This window comes from Rutilus rutilus (assembly GCF_951802725.1).
Source record: "Rutilus rutilus genome assembly, chromosome: 2".
Taxonomy (NCBI): Eukaryota; Metazoa; Chordata; class Actinopteri; order Cypriniformes; family Leuciscidae; genus Rutilus; species Rutilus rutilus.
The window spans coordinates 782,352-804,619 of record NC_140210.1 but is presented as its reverse complement, the minus strand read 5'-3'; the positions used below and the strand labels follow the sequence as shown (position 1 = coordinate 804,619).

Sequence of the window (22,268 nt, the reverse complement as noted above, 5' to 3'; positions counted from 1 at the left end):
ATTAACAATGCATCTCTATTTAGTTTTTCACCGATGTCTAGGGGCTGTTTACACCAGGCCACTTCATGCGTTTTCTCAGATCGGATTGCTGTCTGATTTATCAAAACGATTCCATTTACACCTGGTTACATGTATTTTTTTGCGGATATAAATCCGATCTTCAATTCCCGCTATATGCCGATTTAATGGAGTGCACGTCACCGAAAGCAACAGTTATGAGATGCATTATTTTATTGATCATCAGTTAAAATTTCTGGATCAAAGCCCGCAATAAGAGAAAGCGGAAACAGCCCTGGTAAGATCATTTCGTTTCTTTACATTTAATAAAGATGATTGTGTGTTAAGCGTCAGCGACTTACTTTCACTTTGATTTGCGAAAGTTTGCACGTTGTCTTGAATAGATGCTCAGCTTCTCATCTGCGGTGATGCGTGCTGCAGTAGCGTCGTCATATCTGACTATAACATTACATATAGCCTATATATGTTCTATATATAGCCTATATATGCTCTCACGTGTTTATTTTTTAATAAACCATATTCAACAACATATAAAAATGAAATAATCTTTAGAGTAATTTGATAAAGCCGCAGCCATCATTACCAAGCGCGAACCATTGACAGTGAATGAAACGAAGCGAACTTCGCTGCCTGCAGGCCGTAGTGTGACATGCGTTAACCAATGGTGTAAACATAATCATAGATGACGCGCCACGGGTTTTTATTTAAAAGAAAGAACGTAGCTTATGTTTGTATGTAGGTCTAGGCAATTTATATTCACAATACTTAATAACTAATATTATTTTATTGCATTTGTATTAGTTGTTTGAAGAGTTAAAAAAAAAAAAAAAAAAAATATTCGGTCGGTCGGTCTTAACGCAAGTTTACAACCGGCAAGTCGGTCGGACTAAAAGGGAAAAAAAATAAATAATTGGGTCGGTACTAAATTGACAGGGTCGGTCGGGTTACGGCAAACAAGAATATTTTTAAGGATGGCCTTACGCCCAAACCACACCTATGAGTAATGAAGCTACTTCAGACCAACACATTTTAGATTAGCGTCGGCGCAAGAGTCATTTATCCCGCTGAGATCCGCCCACAAAGTTACTTGCGTTTCGCGTTTGATACTCAAATACTATGGTCAGATTGTTAAAATAGGGCCCACTAAGTTAATAACTAATGATCTTTGCAACGGAAGTGAATCAATCAAAACTAACTTTAGCTGGACAATAACTTTATTCTAGATCTGCTGTAAAGCCTAAACAATCTCTGTTACTGTAATCTCCTGTTATCACTGTAAAGCTGCTGTGAAACACTATATTGTTAAAGCACTGTATAAATGAAGGGGACTTGACTTACCTCTTGTAGACGGCGTCTAAGATCAACAATCTCGTTGCGGTATCTCTTCAAGAGCGCGCCTTCATCAGAGACCTCCGTGACGTGAGGGTCGTTCTTCATGCGCTTCGCTGCACTCGCAAACTTTAAACCGCAGTAAGAGCACATATGAGTTAAGCACATCTCCCCGTATCACAGCAGACAGCAGTGAAGAAGCGTACGGTCCTCGTACCTGTAAAGTGCTGACGGTCTCGTCCACAGTGGCTGGCGTGATGGTGCAAATAATCACAGTTTTTGCATTTCCACCCAGAGAGTTCTGAAGGATTCGGGTCAGCTTACTGTCTCTGTAATTTAAGAAGCCCCTTTTGGATAGAATGGACACCAGACATTATTGTTTGCTACGGTTTGCCACCAAAAACAGGGTGAAAGTCACGAAATAACTCACTTCTGACTCTCGTCGGATAACTTCTTAATGACTTGACCCAGGATGAACAAACTGCGGTTTATGTTGCACCCTTCTTTTAGCCGGGCTCCTGAAACCAGAGAGAGCTTTTAACACACAAATTCATTAAATCAATAGTTATATTTTAAGCTTTTCCTAAATGGCTCAAACTTTGGCTGTATTTGTGACCAGGAACAGTTCTATGCCACTAACCGGCTGTGAAAATACTAGATTTTATGCTTTGAAAATATACATTTGGATATTTATTTAGGAATTATACAAGAATTATGTGTCTTTTTTTTAGTTTTTAGTTGTTTTTTAAAATCATTGTGAAACATAATTTTTGCGATAATGCTTACAGCCATTGACTCGCACTCATTTCACTCACTGTCTGTGTAAAGAGTGTGCGTGCGAGTGAGTGAGTGAGTGAGTGAGTGAGTGAGTGAGTGAGTGAGTGAGTGAGTGAGTGAGTGAGTGAGTGAGTGAGTGTTAATCTTTAGCACTCAGAATGTTTTTTTTTTTTAATGACTATTTGTGCCAGGTTCAAAACACACAATATTTCTGACTGTTACGATAGTCCTTATGCGATTTTGACTCTTTGACTCGTCAGATTACACCTTGCACCCCAACCAATCACCACTTGCTCTCATTAACGGCGTGTGTGATGTCATCAAGGCCGAACTAGCGACTGACTTCCAGAAAGAAGAGCGTACACAAGCGATGGCTACCGAAGCGGCGTGTTTTGTACTGGCCGTCTTGTCAGAAAAGCCCCCAAAAAAGAAAAGTTTCGTGGAGATTTGGCAGCTATACGCCTGCGCTGATGAGGTTTCCTCGAGGGACTGCCACGACAGAGACGCTTCAGCAACCCGGTGAGAGCTGGAAACGGCTTTAACTAGCAAATCATATTCTCCTTCGCTACAGAGAAAACTTGAATAGACAATCACAGAGACATGTACATAACCAAATGTGCCAGATTTATAATCTCCATCGTTTGAAAGCTGTGTAGGGAAGAGCTTCTGTGCTCCTATTGGTCACAGACGTGACGGAACCGGTCATGGAGCGCCGAGAAAAATTAAACATGCTAGTCTTTATGCCGGGACATTGTGAAGCGTCACGTCAGTTGTCGTCCACCATGACACACTATACGAGACAAAATGATCGGTTTTTGCATCCCGACCGTCACTGTCGTTTGCGAATCATTACAACTCTCTACGACCTTGAAACCGGGTAGTTTGCCGGGTAGACTAAGAGAAGAAACAGTAAAACACAATCATTACCCTCAGCTCCCGTCTGACTCGCCCGTTCAGCGCCGGCAAGATCCACCAAGTTCTACAGAAACGGGAAACAACAACACACTGACTAAACGTAATAAATGCTGCTCGTCCGAATGCCGTCAGTGAATGACGTCACACAGAAGGCTGGTGTTTGTGTTGAACTCACCAGATGTGACACAATGATGGCTCCATCAGCGTTCTCCCCCGACGCCGGATCGCTTCGGTCACGGCTCTCCAGGATCTGACAGAACACAAACCAGAGGAACTTAAAGAGTCCAAATAAACCAGACTCCAAACACACTGCAGGTCACGTCGCCTCTTACCATGCGGAAAATGGTGTGAGAGCGGCTGCTGCGCTGGTTCATTTTAGTTTTCCCATAATGCCGGTTTTCTGTGTGAATCAAGTGAGGATCAGATAAGCAGCGCAGTGCAGCAGAATAAAGAACGAGCGAGTGAGTGATTCAATGAGAGCAGCTTTACTTTCTCCTTTGGTGATCCAGGACAGGGCTTGTTCCGGAGACGTCACCATCTCTTCGGTCAGATCAGCCACGTACACGTTTTTCTGTGGACAGTCAGAGGGTTAGAGGGATAGTTCACTCAAAAATGTATGATTTACTCACCCTGAAGCCGTCCTAGGTGTATCGGAGTTATATTAAAAATGTCCTGGTTCTTCCAAGCTTTAGAAGTCCATACAAGTGCATCTGTCCATGATATGCTATGCATAGATGCACTTCATGTATAGAAGCACTTTTATGATGGATAGATGCACTTTTATGGACTTTAAAACAGAAACAGCCATTATAAAGCTTGGAAGAACCAGGATATTTTTTAATATAACTCTGTGTTCGTCTGAAAGAAGATTGTCATATACACCTAGGATGACCTGAGGGCGAGTAAATCATGGGCTAATTTTCATTTTTGGTTGAATTACCCCTTTAAGATCTGAAACTACACTCGCATCTGCTGTGCGAGTCCAACCAAACACTCACATAGTTCCCTTCCCGGATCTCCAGGGGCCTTCTCTTCCAGCTGTCGCAGAGCAGATCTGTGACCGTCTCATTGTAGATCTCCATGTAACTCACGCGCAGGAGAAACTCCTTCTTCGGAAACTGGAAGAAGACGCAAAGAAATAAAGCTGTTAAATGCTCACTGCCAGAAAAGGCCTTGGTTAACGAACCCTTAACAGATGTACAAGACAGACGTACTGAAAATAAACTACTCTTCAACTACAACGATTCGCCCCAAAATGACAACGCCGTCTTTTATGAGGAAAAGCCTGGAGCGTGAGCACTGTAAACCGGCTCAGATCTCAAAACTCGTGGTAAAACTGGACTTTTAAAGCACTACCTTTGGGTTTCAAGAACTACAATCAGAGATCTCACTTATCAAACAATATCTTTATTAGCTTTCAAATGATAAACGGTAAAAGGAAGATTCGCCGACACTTACATTTTTAATAGTTTTGAAGACGTCGGCCATGGCGAGAGGAATCACTCCAGGGTTATGCTCGCTTCCCATCATGGAGAAAGTCTTTCCGGATGACGTCTGTCCATAGGCGAATATCGTGCCTGAAAACAGGAGATGATGCATTAAAACTTTTGAGCAAGTGCACAACATTCCTCTAGTGCACAATATACGTGTTCATAACGCATGCATTTCTATTTCCTGTAGTTGATATTGCACTATGTCTTTAAGGATTAGTTCATTCCAGGATGTTTCTCCATATAGTGGACTACAGTAGGGTAAGCAAAAATAAAAATGTATATACTTTATAACCATAAATGCACGTCTTGCACTAGCTGCGATGCGCCACACATTATGTAATCAGGTTGAAAGGTCACGAGTGTTTCGGTTCAAATGTAGGATAGGGTGAAAAACTCCATCTCAATTTCTCCTCCAACTTCAAAATCATCTGATATCGTCGTTTTACCTTTTATTTATTTATTTAGTAAATGGCGTTTGATTTAGTCTTTGCACGTTTGCTTTGTAAATATTGGATGGTACTTTCGCCTACGTCACACTTGACCTTTCAACCTGATGACGTAATGTGTGGCACGTCACAGCTAGTGCAAGACCAGCATTTGTGGTTATAAAAGTGTTTATTTTGTTATAAAATGTCCGCTGGTTTGTCTAGATGAGACTCTTATTCCTCAGCTGGATCGTGTCGGGACTTTGAAGCTGCACTGAAACAGCGGTTTCCTCAAATATCTTGGATGACGTGGGGGACATTTTAATTCTGAAGTGAACTACTGTAAGCTCAGAGGGATCAGCCAATCTGATTGGCTGTGTGATGAACTACAGATGTTCCGGCCTCACCGTTATAGCCTTCGACTGCAGACACGACCAGGGGCTTGGCGATGTCCTGGTAGAGCTGAGCGGTGGTCTCCTGAGCGCTGAACACTCGGTCTGAAACACACGAGGGGTCAGAACACACACACACACACACACACACACACACACTGGGGAAGATCCACTGAAGCTCAACTCACCGAAGCTGAAGCTTTTGGTCGGCGCGCCATCCTCATCAAGCTGATGGATAGCCTGCTTATCAGCTCTCCAGAAAAGCTGCACCGGCTCTGAACTCTCAGACGCCTCCCTGAGAACATCAGGATTATCAGTACACTGATGTCGAAACACTGAAAATCAACTTTAAACATGGAATAAACGAGCCGTATGAAGACTGACAGACTGTCGCTCGTTGTAAAACCTTGTAACCAAACAGTTGATGGACCCCATTGACTTCCATAGCAGAAAAAATGTTAAATGCTATGGAAGTCAGTAACGTTACATCAACTAGCCTATTTGGATATATATTCTTCAAAATATCGTATTTGTGTTCAGCAGAGGAAAGACATTCACACAGGTTTGGACCAACTTGAGGACGAGTAAATTATGACATTATTTTCATTTTGATGTGAACTATTCCTTTAAGACTGGTCATAACTTTATGTCAGATACATAAAGCATAAGTTAGTATGGTATAATTTGAACCTATGATTACCAGCTAGTTGGTCAGATTAATATTGAAGCTTGTTTCCGCCAATAAAAAATAAAAAATAAAAAAGGGTAATTGGGACTTTTTTCCTCACAATTGCGTGATATAAACTCACAATTGTGTCTTTTTTTTTTTTTTTTACTCAGAATTGGACTTTATAATCTTACAATTTTAAAATAAGTCAAAATTGCGAGATACAAACTCGCAATTGAAAGATTAAAAAGTCGCAATTATCTTTTAAAATGTTTTATTCAGTGGCGGACACAAGCTTCCATGGGTTATCGTTAGTTTCTAACACTGAGTCTGGCCTCTGGCCGACATAAGTAAATATATTATTAATGAATTGTTCATAATCAGTTTTTAGAAAAGGTTTAGCTGCTACCTCAGAAAAATTATACAACAAAAAGAGCCTTTGGTACTGATTTATGATGATGTCATTAGCTCATCCGCAGTGAATCCCTCAGCAATACCTCTAACGTTAGACTGTTTTTGAAGTCAAATTCACCTCCAATATGCAAATATTGATCTTTTCTTACCTTTTAATCAGGGGTCTGACTCTCACGCAAACTTTCACCGCGGATTCTTCTGTCATTTTTAACTTACTCCATCCAACGACAAACCGCAGCGCTACTCAAACTACCGTTAACAGCTAACCGACCGACTGACTGCCTGCCTGACTGAGCGCATTTTAAATTTTAACCGACTTTCCATTGGACGATCTGTGCGCATGCGCGGATCAACGGCCGCCCTCATTGGTCCCTGAAATGACAAATAAACACGTCCGTTGAGTTTCCTGTGGAATGTAGGAGCGAGACTCCGCCCATGTGTTTTTAAACGAGCCTTTTACACAGTCGTGGATTTATTGAAGGTTCATTGGTTTAATACTTTTGAACGTCACCTTTTCCATTTTTTTTTCATTAGTGTTTTACTGCTTAAATATATATCATAAAACATTTTGAATGTAAAAATGTTTTTAAGACGTTGTTTGCAAACATTTTTTGTATTACAAGTTTTTTTAAATGTAATGTTTGAATATGCAAAAGACGCGTTTTCTAATTAAATATGCAAACATTTCTAGAACAAAGAAAAGGTTCAAATTTAATCTTGTTTAATTTTTGTGATATATTACAGTCAAAGGTTTTTACAGAGGGGATTTTGGATATCTCTATTTATGGCAAATCAGAAAATACATTCAACATCCAAAAAAATAATAATTGGCAAAAAAAAATTACAATAAAATGTTGTATAAAATCAGGAAAACTATATATGAACAACCCCCCCAAAAAATAGATAAAGTGCTCTAAAAGATAGAGATAAAAGTGTATTTTGGATGTTTCTTTCCACTAGTCTGAAAAAACACTTTTTGAAAAGCCAAAAAGCCCCAAATTGACAGATGCATGAAACCGTGTGTGTAGTGTGTCAACATCCACAGATAAAGCACAGAGTCACCAGAGGTGTATTTATGGTAAAAGATTTATTTGAAATCATAATTATGACAACTATCATATTATTCAGAAGTACTTCAATAATCAATGCAACCTATAGACATTTACAGCTTTTTACATGAAGAAGAATCGGGTTTCCAGAAAGTCTACTGATGTCTTCGCTAGGGCACTTAAAAAGCGATTCATGCACAGAACAGAAGCGTCTGTGTGTTCATGCTCCAACAGTCCCAGACGGGAACATAGTGTCGGCCCACATCCGGCTCAGATGCGGTCCATGAGGATCAAACGCGGCCCAGATGTGGCCCAGATGTGGGCCGACACTACGAGACGACCGGTCTCATGAAACACAATCACAATCAATCAAGGCATTAATTAAAGCAATCAGAATAATCCACTAAGACCAGTTCAGGGAAAAAGGTTTCAAAGCATGAAATCGATTAGAAAAGCACTGAATTATTCACTGCACTGTTGCAATCTTCTGCTGAACGAAGGTCTATACTCTCACATGTAATTGATTGTAAACACAAATGTACACATTCTCGCGCTTCAGATCACAGAACAGTGTCAGCATCACTCGTACAGTAGATCTCAGAACAGTGTCAGCATCACTCGTACAGTAGAGCACAGAACAGTGTCAGCATCACTCGTACAGTAGATCACAGAACAGTGTCAGCATCACTCGTACAGTAGAGCACAGAACAGTGTCAGCATCACTCGTACAGTAGATCACAGAACAGTGTCAGCATCACTCGTACAGTAGATCACAGCGTGTGATATTGATTTAATCTCACCTACAGATGTTATTACTCACTGATCTAAAGCATTTCCCTCCTTATTCTCAGATATTCAGTTCTGTTTAAAAGCATGTTTAAAAAGTGTGTGTGTGTGAGATTATGAGACGCTGGAGTGTGTGTGTGTGTGTGTGATTATGAGACGCTGAAGTGTGTGTGTGTGTGTGTGAGATTATGAGACGCTGGAGTGTGTGTGTGTGTGTGATTATGAGACGCTGAAGTGTGTGTGTGTGTGTGTGTGTGTGTGTGTGTGTGTGATTATGAGACGCTGAAGTGTGTGTCTGGGTGTGTGTGTGTGTGTGTGTGTGTGTGTGTGTGTGTTTGATTATGCGACGCTGCAGGTATGTGTGTGTGTGTGTGTGTGTGTGTGTGTGTGTGTGATTAGGAGACGCTGCAGGTGGTGTGTGTGTGTGTGTGTGTGTGTGTGTGTGTGTGTGTGTGTGATTAGGAGACGCTGCAGGTGGTGTGTGTGTGTGTGTGTGTGTGTGTGTGTGTGTGTGATTATGAGACGCTGCAGGTGTGTGTGTGTGTGTGTGTGATTATGAGACACTGCAGGTGGTGTGTGTGTGTGTGTGATTATGAGACGCTGCAGGTGTGTGTGTGTGTGTGTTTGATTATGCGATGCTGCAGGTATGTGTGTGTGTGTGTGTGTGTGTGTGTGTGTGTGTGTGATTATGAGACGCTGCAGGTGTGTGTGTGTGTGTGTGTGTGTGATTATGAGACGCTGCAGGTGGATGATTTGGGCGGCTGCTCCAGGATTGACTCTCTGCGCAGGTCGTTCGGCACCGTCCCGTTCGGACCCCACACGTTCAGCTCGCCGAACATGCCGGTCTCGATCATCTCCTCCTGCCACGGGATCGAGATGTTTCCCGACGCAAACTCGTCGAAGAAGTTCTTGTCGTCGTCCTCCAGGCCGACCCCCTTCACCGTGGAGAACGCGCCCACGTCGTCCAGATCTTTGGCGTAAACCGTCTTCGAATCCGGGACAAACGGAGGAGGAAGAATCCCTGTAGCGAATCAGTGTGGCATTAGTGCATCACATGACTAGAGGGCCAGTTGCATAAACATCGCCATTAGCTGTGTCCCAAATGACGCACTATACACTATACACTTATACACTATGTACTTATATAAGCACTATACACTTATGCACTATGCACTTAGCACTTATGCACTTATACACTATGTACTTATGCACTATACACTTATGCAATATGTAATTTTGCACTATGCACTTTTGCACTATACACTTATGCACTTTTGCACTATACACTTATGCACTTTTGCACTATGCACTTATGCACTATACACTTATGCAATATGTAATTTTGCACTATGCACTTTTGCACTATACACTTATGCACTATGCACTTTTGCACTATACACTTATGCACTTTTGCACTATGCACTTTTGCAATATGTACTTATGCACTATACATTTATGCACTATGCACTTATGCACTTTTGCACTATGCACTTATGCACTTTTGCACTATGCACTTTTGCACTATACACTTATGCACTATGCACTTTTGCAATATGTACTTATGCACTATACACTTATGCACTTTTGCACTAATGCAGTTATGCAATATGTACTTATGCACTATGCACTTTTGCACAATGCACTTTTGCACTATGCACTTTTGCAATATGTACTTATGCACTATACATTTATGCACTATGCACTTATGCACTTTTGCACTATGCACTTATGCACTTTTGCACTATGCACTTTTGCACTATACACTTATGCACTATGCACTTTTGCAATATGTACTTATGCACTATACACTTATGCACTTTTGCACTAATGCAGTTATGCAATATGTACTTATGCACTTATGCACTTTTGCTCTATGCACTTTTGCACTATGCACTTATGCAATATGTAATTATGCACTATGCACTATCCACTTATGCACTATGCACTTATGCACTATACACTTATGCAATATGTAATTATGCACTATGCACTTTTGCACTATCCACTTATGCACTATGCACTTATGTACTTTTACACTATACACTTATGCAATATGTACTTATGCACTATGCACTTATGCTCTATGCACTTTTGCACTATGCACTTATGCAATATGTAATTATGCACTATGCACTATCCACTTATGCACTATGCACTTATGCAATATGTAATTATGCACTATGCACTTTTGCACTATACACTTATGCACTTTTGCACTATTCACTTTTGCAATATGTACTTATGCACTATGCACTTATGCAATATGCACTTTTGCACTATACACTTATGCAATATGTACTTTTGCACTATGTACTTATGCACTTTTGCACTATGTACTTATGCACTATGCACACACACTATGCACTCATAAACTATGCACTTATACACTGTGTACTTATGCACTATGCACTTATACACTATGCACTTATGCACTATGCATTTATGCACTTATACACTAGCACTTATGCACTATGCACTTATACTCTATGAATTTATGCACTATACACTTATGCACTATGCACTTATACACTGTATGTACTTATACACTATGTATGCACTATGCACTTATACTCTATGCATTTATGCACTATACACTTATGCACTATGCACTTATACACTATGTATGTACTTATACACTATGCACTTATACACTATGTACTTATGCACTATGCATTTATAGACTATGCACTTATACACTATGCACTTATACACTATGTACTTATGCACTATGCACTTATACACTATGCACTTATACACTATGCACTTATACACTATGCACTTATGCACTATGCACTATGTACTTATGCACTATGCACTTATGCACTATGCACTTTTGCTCTATGTACTATGCACTACGCATTTATGCACTATGCACTTATACACTATGTACTCAACCGTGTAGTGTATGAACTTAATATGTTTATTTTGTCTTTCAACATCGGAGTGTGATAGCCCCTCCCCCTCTGCTACATAATTAAAGCTGCGACAGTCGAGTGCATGAAGTGTCCAACGTTCCACACTTTTTGGCTTAAATAAGTGCATCATCCGGGTACTTAAAGTGCACTTTTTTGGGGGGGAATTTTCAGTGTGAACGCACTACTCGCACTATTTATACTACAAAATGGCGTAGAATAGTGCACAAGTATGCGATTTGGGACACACCTATTATGTTAAGACAGTGTCTGAAGATCTAGTATGAGCCACTAACAGTTAGTCAAGGGGCAACCAGTCTTACTTTTCAGTATCAGATTAAGCCAATCTACGTTTTTATGTAACTGACTTAAAAAAGTTATGACGGTTTTAAAGAAAAAGAAATGTATGTCTTGTAAGACTGGTCTTAGCAGTGTGTGCAACCGGCCCCAATGGACAAACATTAGTGTTTGGAGTTATTATGATTCTGCTCACCAAAGCTGCATTTATTTGATACAGTAAAAAAGTGAAATATTATTCCAATGTAAATCATCTGTTTTCTATGTGAATATACAGTAAAGTGTAATTTATTCCTGTGATCAAAGCTGAATTTTCAGAATCATTACTCCAGTCTTCAGTGTCACATGATTATTCATAAATCATTCTAATATGATGATTTGATGATCAAGAAAACATTTATTATTATTATTATCAATGTTGAAAACAGTTCATATGTTTGTGTAAACCCTGATTTGGGGTCAGTAAGATTTTCTTGTTTTTGAAAGAAATACTTTTATTCATCAAGGACGCATTAAACTGATTAAAAAGTGACATTTATAATGTTACAAAAGATTCTATTTCAAATAAATTCTGTTCTTTTGAACTTTCTATTCATCAAATCATCTTGAAAAATAAAATGTATGACGGTTTCCACAGAAATATGAACAGTTTTCAACACTGATAATAATCATAAATGTCTCTTGAGCATCAAATCATCATATTAGAGTGACTTCTGAAGGATCATGTGACACTGAAGACTGGAGTAATGATGCTGAAAATTCAGCTTTGATCACAGGAATAAATTACACTTTACTGTATATTCACAGAGAACAGATGATTTACATTACAATAATATTTCACTGTATTTCTGATCAAATAAGCACAGCTTTGGTGAGCAGACTCTTTCAGAAACATTATGAACTGGTACTGATTGAGATCCGCACCTGCGTCGAGTTTCCTCCAGTTGATTTCGCTGAAGAACGGATGAGCGCGCAGTTCGTCACACGAGCCGTTCTTGAAGCCCAGTCTCTTGTCCACTTCTTTAGCCAGTAACCCGTCACAGATGGACTTGGCGTTCTCGCTGAACGTCTCCGGGAAGGTCACGGGGTCGTTCAGGATCCGCTTCTTCACCTCTTTATTCTCCACCTGAGCAGAAGAACAGCGGCTGATACACGAGTGTGGGACAACAGAACTGTCATGTTCATCAGAGACTTCAACTCTCACTGACACACAGGTGTATGTATGTATAATTTGTATTTCTTTTTTACCGACTGCCAGGGTTATTGTGGAGGGGGAGAGATTTGAGTAAGTTATGTTTGTACTTAAGTGTATGTTATTATGTATCTTTGTTAAATGTTTTGTCAAATTCAATAAAAATATGTAAAAAAAAAAAAAAAGCAAAAAGAATGAATGTTGAAGCGCACCTTCTCTCCTCGAGTCCTGAACGGTCCTTTAGCGGCGATGAACTCGAACAGCGTGACCCCGAGAGTGAAGTAATCCACGGAGTAATCGTACTCTTCACCCTTCAGCAGCTCCGGGGCCATGAACCCTGAACACACACACACACACACACACACATTCATATAGTGTTTTTATTGCATGAAAGCAGGAAGTATATTGAGTCATCAGTCAGAGACGAGTGTTAAAGTCACATTCATACAGCAGTGATATACAGTAATATAGTATAAAGCTATAATAATACACATGTTATAGGGGTTAGTTAATGTCATGAACTCAGTTCAACAAACACAACGAGTGTGTGAGTCAGCAATTACAACTTGTGCTTGTAATGATTCAAATATAAGGATAATATGACAATGTTAGGATAATATTTGAAAGTTTTGCGTTTATCCAATTGTCGACGTCGACTAAAAACTTCACAAAAGCTGAAGCCAAACTAAAGGGAAATAAAAATGTATAAAAACCATATAGACACATATATATATATAAAATATATGAAAATATAAAAACATGAACATTTTTCATCTGTCACACTTTAGTTTAGGGTTCAATTCTCACTATTAACTGTGACTCTGGCCTCAAGAACTCCTAATTACTGCTCATTATTAGTTAGTAAGGTTTTTAACTTTAGTATTGTAGGATTAAAGGATGTATAATATGATCATGCAGAATAAGGCACTAATAAGTGTTTTATAAGTACTAATAAACAGCTGATGTATGAATGATAATAAGCAACTAGTTAATGGTGAGAATTGAACCCCACAATAAAGTGTAACTGTAAAATCTAAAAACTGTAATTGTGCGTCACTGACTGTGACCTCTGACCTGGAGTTCCAGCGTAACCTTTGATCTTATGCTGGTCGTCGGCGAGTTCCACAGCCAATCCGAGATCCGAGATCCTGACGTTCCCTGAACACAGACAGGAGGATCACATGACTGATCACATGACTGAAGCGCGAGAGTCTCACTCTGCGTCTCAGTGTTCACACTATCCACCCTAAACAGTGTGTGAGATTAGAATAAGTGTGTCCTAAAGCATAGTGTGTTGAAGAGAGACGCCAGAAGTCCCCGGATTTTCGAAGTGTGTATCCGTGCTCACTATAACGGCTAATATTACCCACAACCCACTGCGATTTGGAGGAGGAACTACAAACACGAGTAAGAAGTGTTAAAAAACTACAAAAGATGGCGGATATGCGTGATTGACGGTGAGTGATTAATCAAAGATTAACCAGATATAACGTATTTATGTAATGTTATCCGTGTTATATTTAATCTGCAATAACAATGTGGACTTTAATAAAGATCCGTTAGGCCATTCACTTTTAAATGCATCATTATGTATTTACAGGTCAGGTCAGTTTACAGTGACAGGATGATTGACAGGTCAGTTTACTGTGACAGGATGATTGACAGGTCAGATGATTGACAGGTCAGTTTACTGTGACAGGATGATTGACAGGTCAGTTTACAGTGACAGGGTGATTGACAGGTCAGTTTACAGTGACAGGATGATTGACAGGTCAGATGATTGACAGGTCAGTTTACTGTGACAGGATGATTGACAGGTCAGTTTACAGTGACAGGATGATTGACAGGTCAGTTTACTGTGAGAGGATGATTGACAGGTCAGTTTACTGTGACAAGATGATTGACAGGTCAGTTTACTGTGACAGGATGATTGACAGGTCAGATGATTGACAGGTCAGTTTACAGTGACAGGATGACTGACAGGTCAGTTTACTGTGACAGGATGATTGACAGGTCAGATGATTGACAGGTCAGTTTACTGTGACAGGATGATTGACAGGTCAGTTTACAGTGACAGGGTGATTGACAGGTCAGTTTACAGTGACAGGATGATTGACAGGTCAGATGATTGACAGGTCAGTTTACTGTGACAGGATGATTGACAGGTCAGTTTACAGTGACAGGATGATTGACAGGTCAGTTTACTGTGAGAGATGATTGACAGGTCAGTTTACAGTGACAGGGTGATTGACAGGTCAGTTTACAGTGACAGGATGATTGACAGGTCAGATGATTGACATGCCAGTTTACTGTGACAGGATGATTGACAGGTCAGTTTACTGTGATTGACCCAATTATATGACGTTTTTCCCAAAGCTTGTCTACTCTTCTGATACACACAGTCTATACTTGTAGGGCGTAGTACGCGTGTGTGAATGAGGCGCAGCTCCAGCTCACCTTCGTTATCCAGCAGGACGTTCTCAGGCTTCAGGTCTCGGTAGATGATCCTCTTCTGGTGGAGATGCTCCATTCCCTGGATGATCTGAGCCGAGTAATAACAGGCTCTGGCCTCAGAGAACCCGGGGTTATTCTCATCCACATTATAGATGTGGTACCTGACACACACACACACACACACACACACACACACACACACACACACACACACACAGACAAATAATAAGATAAAAGTTCATTATTCATTAAAGTTCATAAAAGTTCAAAATAAATATAAAATAGAATTGTCAAAGTTCTATCACTTCGGTCTAGTGTGTTCTTGGTTTTGTGCGTGGGTTCATGTTAGGAGCGTGGCGTTCCGACTCCGGCACTCATGTCCTGTTCGGGATCGGTTCTGTGTCAGGATTCAGACGTTCCTGCTGGAAGTGTTGGTCTTCTGCCGCTCGTTCTCGTGTGCTCTCCTGTCCGTGTGTTCTGTGCTCTCCTGTCGGTTGTCTGACCCCCCCCCCCCCCCCCTCTTGTTCCTGATTATTGATTGATTTGCCCCACCTGTCCTCCATCCGCACATGAACATGTCCTCCACTCACTCACTTACACTCTTGATTTGCTCCACCTGTCCTCCATCCGCACATGCCTTGTTTGCTCCCTATTTATTCTCCCTGAGTCTGCAGTCCTGTGCTGGATCCTTGCTGAATGTCCCTAATGTGTCGCGCCAAGTCTAGTCTCTCGTTTTCCCCCACAGGGTAGTTTTTGTTTGTGTTTTGTTAATAAAAAAATAATAATAATTAAAACATTTAATTAAATTAAAATGATCAAATAAATAAAAAAATAGAATAAAAATACAAATTAAATTAAATATAAAATGAAATTTTTTTATTAACTCTTTCCCCACCAGCATTTTTTTTTTTTGCCTGACACGGGCAGTGTTTTTGATAATTTGTGTGTGTGTGTGTGTGTGTGTGTGTGTGTGAGAGAGTGTGCATGTGTGTGCGTGTGTGTCTGACCTCAGGTCTCCTCCGTTCATGATGGTCATCACCAAACAGAGCTCAGTTTTGGTCTGGAAGGCGTACGCCAGAGACACGATGAACCGACTGTGAACTCGAGCCAGGATCCGTTTCTCCACCATTGCTCCCTGTGAACCCAGAACAACACGATCTTCAGTTCAGAACATTTTATCACTCACTCACTCTCACACTCACTCTCACTCTCACTCTCTCACACACACACACACACACACACACACACACACACACACACACACACACACACACACACACACACACACACACACACACACACACACACACTCTCACTCACTCACTCTCACTCTCACACACTCACTCTCACACGCACTCTCTCACACACTCACTCTCACTCACACACACTCTCACTCACTCTCACTCCCACTCACACACTCACTCTCTCATTCTCACACTCACTCAGTCATACTCACTCTCACTCACTCACACACTCTCACTCACTCACACACTCTCACTCACTCTCACACACTCACTCACTCACTCTCACTCACACTCACTCTCTCACACACACTCTCACTCACTCTCACTCCCTCTCACACACTCCCTCTCACTCTCACTCAGTCATACTCACTCTCACTCACTCACACACTCTCACTCACTCTCACACTCACTCACTCTCACTCACACTCTCTCTCACTCACTCTCACACTCTCTCTCACTCACTCACACTCACTCACTCTCACACTCTCTCTCACTCACTCACTCTCACACTCACTCCCTCTCACACTCACACTCACTCACTCTCACACACTCTCACTCACTCAGTCATACTCACTCTCACTCTCTCACTCACTCTCACACTCACTCACTGTCACACACTCTCACTCACTCAGTCATACTCACTCTCACACTCTCACTCACTCTCACACTCACTCACTCACTCTCACACTCACTCACTCTCACTCACTCTCTCTCACTCACTCACTCTCACACTCTCTCTCACTCACTCACACTCACTCACTCTCACACTCTCTCTCACTCACTCCCACACTCACTCACTCTCACTCTCTCACTCACTCAGTCATACTCACTCTCACTCACACACTCTCACTCACTCACACACTCTCACTCACTCACTCTCTCACTCACTCTCACACTCTCACACTCACTCACACTCTCTCACTCACTCTCTCACTCACTCACTCACACTCACTCTCTCACTCTCACTCTCACACTCACTCTCTCACTCACTCACACTCACTCTCTCACTCACTCACACTCACTCTCTCACTCACTCTCACTCACTCTCTCACACACACAGCAGCAAACTCCAGATTCAGATTTAAATCAAATAAGCATGTCAGTGTCGTTGATCATGTGACTCTTTGTTCAGACTGAGACATTTTCACATTCACGTTCATTTTGCTTTTTCACTGAAGTTATCATCAATATTATTTATACATTTGTATGTAATTTAACTGTCAGACATTCTCAGTATATGAACGCACATTCACATTCATGCAGAAAGAGCTAAACACAGACTATATAAGCTGATCGCAATATATGACAGCATTTGCATGAGAACCAATTCACTAGTTTCATGCATCCTGACATATAAAGGATGTGTTTAAGAATAATCTTTTCATCCATAACTGTGAATGAGGTCATTATAAACATGATCGTCCAAATGAAAAAATAACGTCACTGGAAGAACGTTTGTTCATAACTTTGAGAGAACGTTCCCTGTTGGACGTTCCCTCGTATGGCTGCGTCTCCAGCGTTTCTGCTGTCCAGGATTTCCACAAATCTGATCCATATTTAAATGTGTTGGAGTGGCATTTCATAATGAGATAAAGCTTCCTCAGCTCTAACACTGACTGAAACACACACAAATACACACACACACACACACACACATCTGATCAACACTGACGAGGAACATCATGCATCTGCGATCACTGGATGTTTAACCCATCAGTAAAACACTGATAAAAGCAGAAACTGGATGAATGATGAGAGATGTGTAATCTGTGCAGGAGTGGAGCGCTAGTAAAGCACATTAGCACAGTAAAGCCTTCACCTTCATCATCAATGTCACGCCTGAGCTTCTTAATCACACAATCCATGTCCTGTTATCTAAGCGTTACCATTACAGGCCCATCAGTGGTGGACATTAACATCTCATACACACACACACACACACACACACACACACACACACACACACACACACCACTAACTACCAATAAAACAGAGATCTGAGATGAATTATTTATGTAAAAATTATGATTTTAGACACAAGAATGTGTAATTTGTGTGTTAATGTGGTCCTTATCTACTGGAGCAGTTTTGTAAAAGTCTGACCTATTGAGAAATCATATTTACTCATTGCATTTCAGGTCCAAAGAACCAATATTTAATTATCAATCACGCCAGCTTTATAATCACTATAATTTGAGTCCTGTTGTATTCAGTGTTGTATTGTAAACAACGCCGTTGTATAATTTGAACAGAGTAAACGGTGGCAGTGTCCTGTTATATTCAGTGTTCTCACAGAGAACGTTCTCTCAAAATTCTTCCAGTAACGTTAATAGAACGTTCGTTCAACGTTATCTGGTCTTTCATAATATTCTCAAAGCGTTTGCACAAGAGCATTATTCATACATCGATCGTGGAATGTTTTAGTTGGATGTTCGTCTAACGTTTATTTAAATGTTGCTACTTGTTTCAGAACGTTCAGAAAACATTCAACAGAAACGTTCCCATAATGTTAGAATAACGATAAAATGTAATGTTTCCTCGACCAAGAAAACACTTTTTAAACCTGGACCTGAACACGCAGATCTTCATCCCTCACAGCCTCTCCTCTTCCTCAGCCTCTCCTCTTCCTCAGCCTCTTCTTGTGCAATGTTATCTGGTCTTTAATAACGTTTGCACAAGAGCATTATTTACACATCTTTCATGGAATGTTTTAGTTGGATGTTCGTCTAACTTTTTTCAAATGTTGCTACTTGTTTCAGAGAACATTCATAAGTAACGTTCCCATAATGTTTGAAGAACGATTCAGTGGAATATTCACATAACCGAGACAAAACTCAGATAACATTTAGATTTGCATAACTCAATGGGAATCTTCCTAGAACACATACAGTCAAACCCAACATTACTCAGACACCAGATATCATGTGTGATGTTGTTCCACTAGTGTGATCAGGACACTATAGTTCTGTAAGTGAGGAGAGCAGAATAAAGTAAACTGTGACATATTACACCCAATAACTCTTCACACAGAGACTACCAGTGACACTGGGAGCAGAAATGATTGGGACACTTTGAGCTGATCATGTTTTGCTGAAGTGTGTTTTGTCTTTAATTGCTAATGCTCTTTTTACACACAGACTGAACACAATGAAGCATTGCTTGGTGATTGGTTGAGCTAAACTGGTATTATCTAATTGTGTAGTTAAATTTAACAGCTGACAGATATTCAACATAATTCATGTGTGAGACAGTCTAACAGAAGGACGGACAAAACCAGTCAGATATCAGCTGAGTTCATAACTCTGAGTTCTTTATTACCATTCTCTAAACTATAGTGAATAAACAGTGTGAGAGATGTTGAAGGTGTCTGAATAAACTGGTTTGACTGTATATTTTGCATGAACTAAGAGAGACATGATTCACCTCAGCCGAACACGAGCTGCTTTCATCATAAAGTTCTCAAAGCGTTTGCACAAAAACATTATTAAAAAAATCTTTCATGGAATGTTTCAGTTTGATGTGCGTCTAAAGTTTTTTAAATGTTGCTACTTGTTCAAGAACGTTCAAAAGTAACGTTCAGTTTGAATGATGAAATGGAATGTTCTTAGAACATATATATATATATATATATATATTCACCTCAACCGAACACAACGAGCTGCTTTCATAATGCTTTATAATTACTATAATTTGAGCAGATAACGGTGGCAGTGTCCTGTTATATTCAGTGTTCTCACAGAGAACGTTCTCTCAAAGTTCTTCCAGTAACGTTCGTTCAACATTATCTGGTCTTTCATAATTATTCTCTAAGCGTTTGCACAGGAACATCGTTCATGGAACGTTTTTTAAATGTTGCTCGTTCAGAGAACTTTCAAAAGTAACGTTCCCATAATTCTTGATACAATGGAATATTCACATTACATTCAGATATAAGTTTTTCCTAACTCAATGTGAATGTTCTTACAACATATATTACGCCACTGTTTCCTGAGAAAGACCCACACAAACACGCAGATCTTCATCCCTCACAGCCTCTCCTCTTCTTCAGCCTCTCCTTGTAGAGTTTCTTGCAGGCGTAATTTGAACAGATATTCTAACAGGGAACGTTTCGTTCTATTAATGTCACTGGAACGTTAGTTAAATGTTATCTGGTCTTTCATAACGTTCTCAAAGCGTTTGCACAAAACCATCATTTACACATCTTTCATGGAATGTTTGACGTCATGACGTTTTTTAAATGTTGTTACTTGTGTCAGAACGTTCATAAGTAACATTCCATAATGTTTGACGAATGATACAATAGAATGTTACATTAACTTTTGTTACATTACATTACATTAATGTTACATTTTTAACGGTCAGATAACATTCAGATATAACTTTTCCTAACTCAACGTGAACACATATCTGGGATATATTCCCAGAATTTCCCAGCTCAACCGAGCCTGATCCGCCCTCGTACCTCATAGCCTTTCCTCTTCTTCAGCCTCTTCTTGTTGAGCTTCTTGCAGGCGTACAGCTTCCCGGAGCCCTTCATCTGACAGGCGGACACCTCTCCGAATCCTCCCTTTCCCAGAACCCGGAAGTCCAGGAACCACTCCTCTCCGATCGGCTGCATCTCCAGCCACTTCCACTGCATGAAGCGCTTAAAGTACATGGTCTCCAGGTAGAACGTGAAGGGAACCTCTTTGAGGAAGTCGAACACACACGCCAGGATCTCCACGAACAGATCATCCGCCGCCTCCTGGTGTCGTTCCTTCACCTTCGTGATGTCGTTCTCCGGTAGAAACGGGCAGAAGAGCTTAGCCGACGGCTCCATGTAGCGCTGGAGGATTTTCCCGGCTTTCTGAGCCCGGTCTTTATCCTCGGCCGTGTCGTACGCCTCCACGTCTTTCCAGAGGCGACTCGGGCCCTTGTACTCGTTGGTGGTCTCCAGGTACTCTTGAAACAGGCGTTTGCCGATCGGCTGCTCCACGCAGATGCTCTTGAACTGCAGGTCCAGGGTTTCCCGCAGGTCTTCGCACACGGTGATGTGCGGGAGCTTGAGTTTGGCGTGGTACTTCTTGTCCCGGTTGGCCGCCGGGTTGGCGGATCCGTCGAAGCTCCCGCGTGCCGAGATGTACGCCGAGTTGGCCACCACCGTAGTCAAGCCTCCGATGTCCATGACGAGGAGAAGAGTCTGAGCGAGGACTGAGAACCGGACGAGGATAGACGACGGAGAGTCACAGCGAGAGCATTGGAGCTCAGCGCCTGAGACTGGAGGAGTTCGGGAAGATCATGAGATTCGGGATAGGGGTTCGGACAGCGAACGACGGATCCGGTGTCTGGTGGAGAAGTGAACGATAAGCCCTGACACACACACACACAGACACACACACAGATCTACCTGACTCAACATCTTTCATAAGGGTTTATCCTCTAACTCCATAATACCTTCCTCGGGTTAAAACCCTTCACTGATGGAGGAGCAGGATCCAGAACTCACTCGCTGGGGAAATAAACCCCTGAAACAAGAAAATACTGAAGAATCATCAGTTGTTACGCCTTTAACAAACAAGAAAAGCTGGATGAGGATTGATAGATGGTTGATGAGCTGAACTACCGGCCTGGTTTTAACCTTGGTTAGACCAGCTTCATTAAAGTCCTTAAGTGGTGTAAATCCAGCTTTTAATGTTGTTTATGTGTCTATGTGGTGTGTTTAATATGCTTAAAGCATGTGTAAGATCATAAGTCGACACCATTGCTGAGTATTTCCTCCTTAAAACTGCAGTGAACCAAAGACAGTCTCAAACACACGCTTTGAAATCGCTGGTGTTTCTGACGTCACAAACTACCTTGTAACCAATCAGATCAACGTGTGATCGTCAACCAGTGGATCTCTGAGCTGAGTGAGTGAGTGGAGGC

At 41.0% G+C, this 22,268-nt stretch overlaps 2 protein-coding genes across 3 annotated transcripts in view; both read right to left on the bottom strand.

Moving 5' to 3' along the window:
- The window catches only part of cenpe (centromere protein E), a 43,552-nt gene extending 36,836 nt beyond the window's left edge, over positions 1 to 6,716 (bottom strand). For both annotated transcript variants that reach the window (XM_084399343.1, XM_084399344.1), the window contains exons 1-12: positions 6,580 to 6,716; positions 5,538 to 5,644; positions 5,365 to 5,454; positions 4,498 to 4,616; positions 4,038 to 4,157; positions 3,529 to 3,610; positions 3,372 to 3,439; positions 3,215 to 3,289; positions 3,052 to 3,103; positions 1,778 to 1,865; positions 1,565 to 1,694; positions 1,357 to 1,476 (exon numbers count right to left, since the gene is read on the bottom strand). In XM_084399343.1, coding sequence (XP_084255469.1) covers positions 1,357 to 1,476; positions 1,565 to 1,694; positions 1,778 to 1,865; positions 3,052 to 3,103; positions 3,215 to 3,289; positions 3,372 to 3,439; positions 3,529 to 3,610; positions 4,038 to 4,157; positions 4,498 to 4,616; positions 5,365 to 5,454; positions 5,538 to 5,644; positions 6,580 to 6,635 — 1,107 coding nt within the window. In that variant the 5' untranslated portion in view covers positions 6,636 to 6,716. The remainder of the gene's footprint in view (positions 1 to 1,356; positions 1,477 to 1,564; positions 1,695 to 1,777; positions 1,866 to 3,051; positions 3,104 to 3,214; positions 3,290 to 3,371; positions 3,440 to 3,528; positions 3,611 to 4,037; positions 4,158 to 4,497; positions 4,617 to 5,364; positions 5,455 to 5,537; positions 5,645 to 6,579) is intronic.
- Positions 6,717 to 7,420: 704 nt separating this feature from the next.
- grk1a (G protein-coupled receptor kinase 1 a) lies at positions 7,421 to 21,917 on the bottom strand. Its single transcript, XM_084399335.1, has 7 exons — positions 20,827 to 21,917; positions 16,128 to 16,255; positions 15,124 to 15,281; positions 13,741 to 13,824; positions 12,879 to 13,003; positions 12,399 to 12,600; positions 7,421 to 9,286 (listed from the first exon to the last, which is right to left on the bottom strand). The coding sequence occupies exons 1-7, from the start codon at positions 21,526 to 21,528 to the stop codon at positions 8,994 to 8,996; spliced, it is 1,692 nt and encodes a 563-aa protein (XP_084255461.1). The 5' UTR covers positions 21,529 to 21,917; the 3' UTR covers positions 7,421 to 8,993.
- Between the last annotated feature and the right edge of the window lie 351 nt (positions 21,918 to 22,268).

Excerpts from the sequence above, each read along its gene's own strand:
- grk1a (XM_084399335.1), bottom strand. The coding sequence starts at position 21,528 with ATGGACATCGGAGGCTTGACTACGGTGGTGGCCAACTCGGCGTACATC. Across the intron at positions 16,256-20,826 it reads AGAAGAGGAAAGGCTATGAG|GGAGCAATGGTGGAGAAACG; the intron begins GTACGAGGGCGG and ends CTGGGTTCACAG. Across the intron at positions 13,004-13,740 it reads AGGTTACGCTGGAACTCCAG|GGTTCATGGCCCCGGAGCTG; the intron begins GTCAGAGGTCAC and ends GTGTGTGTTCAG.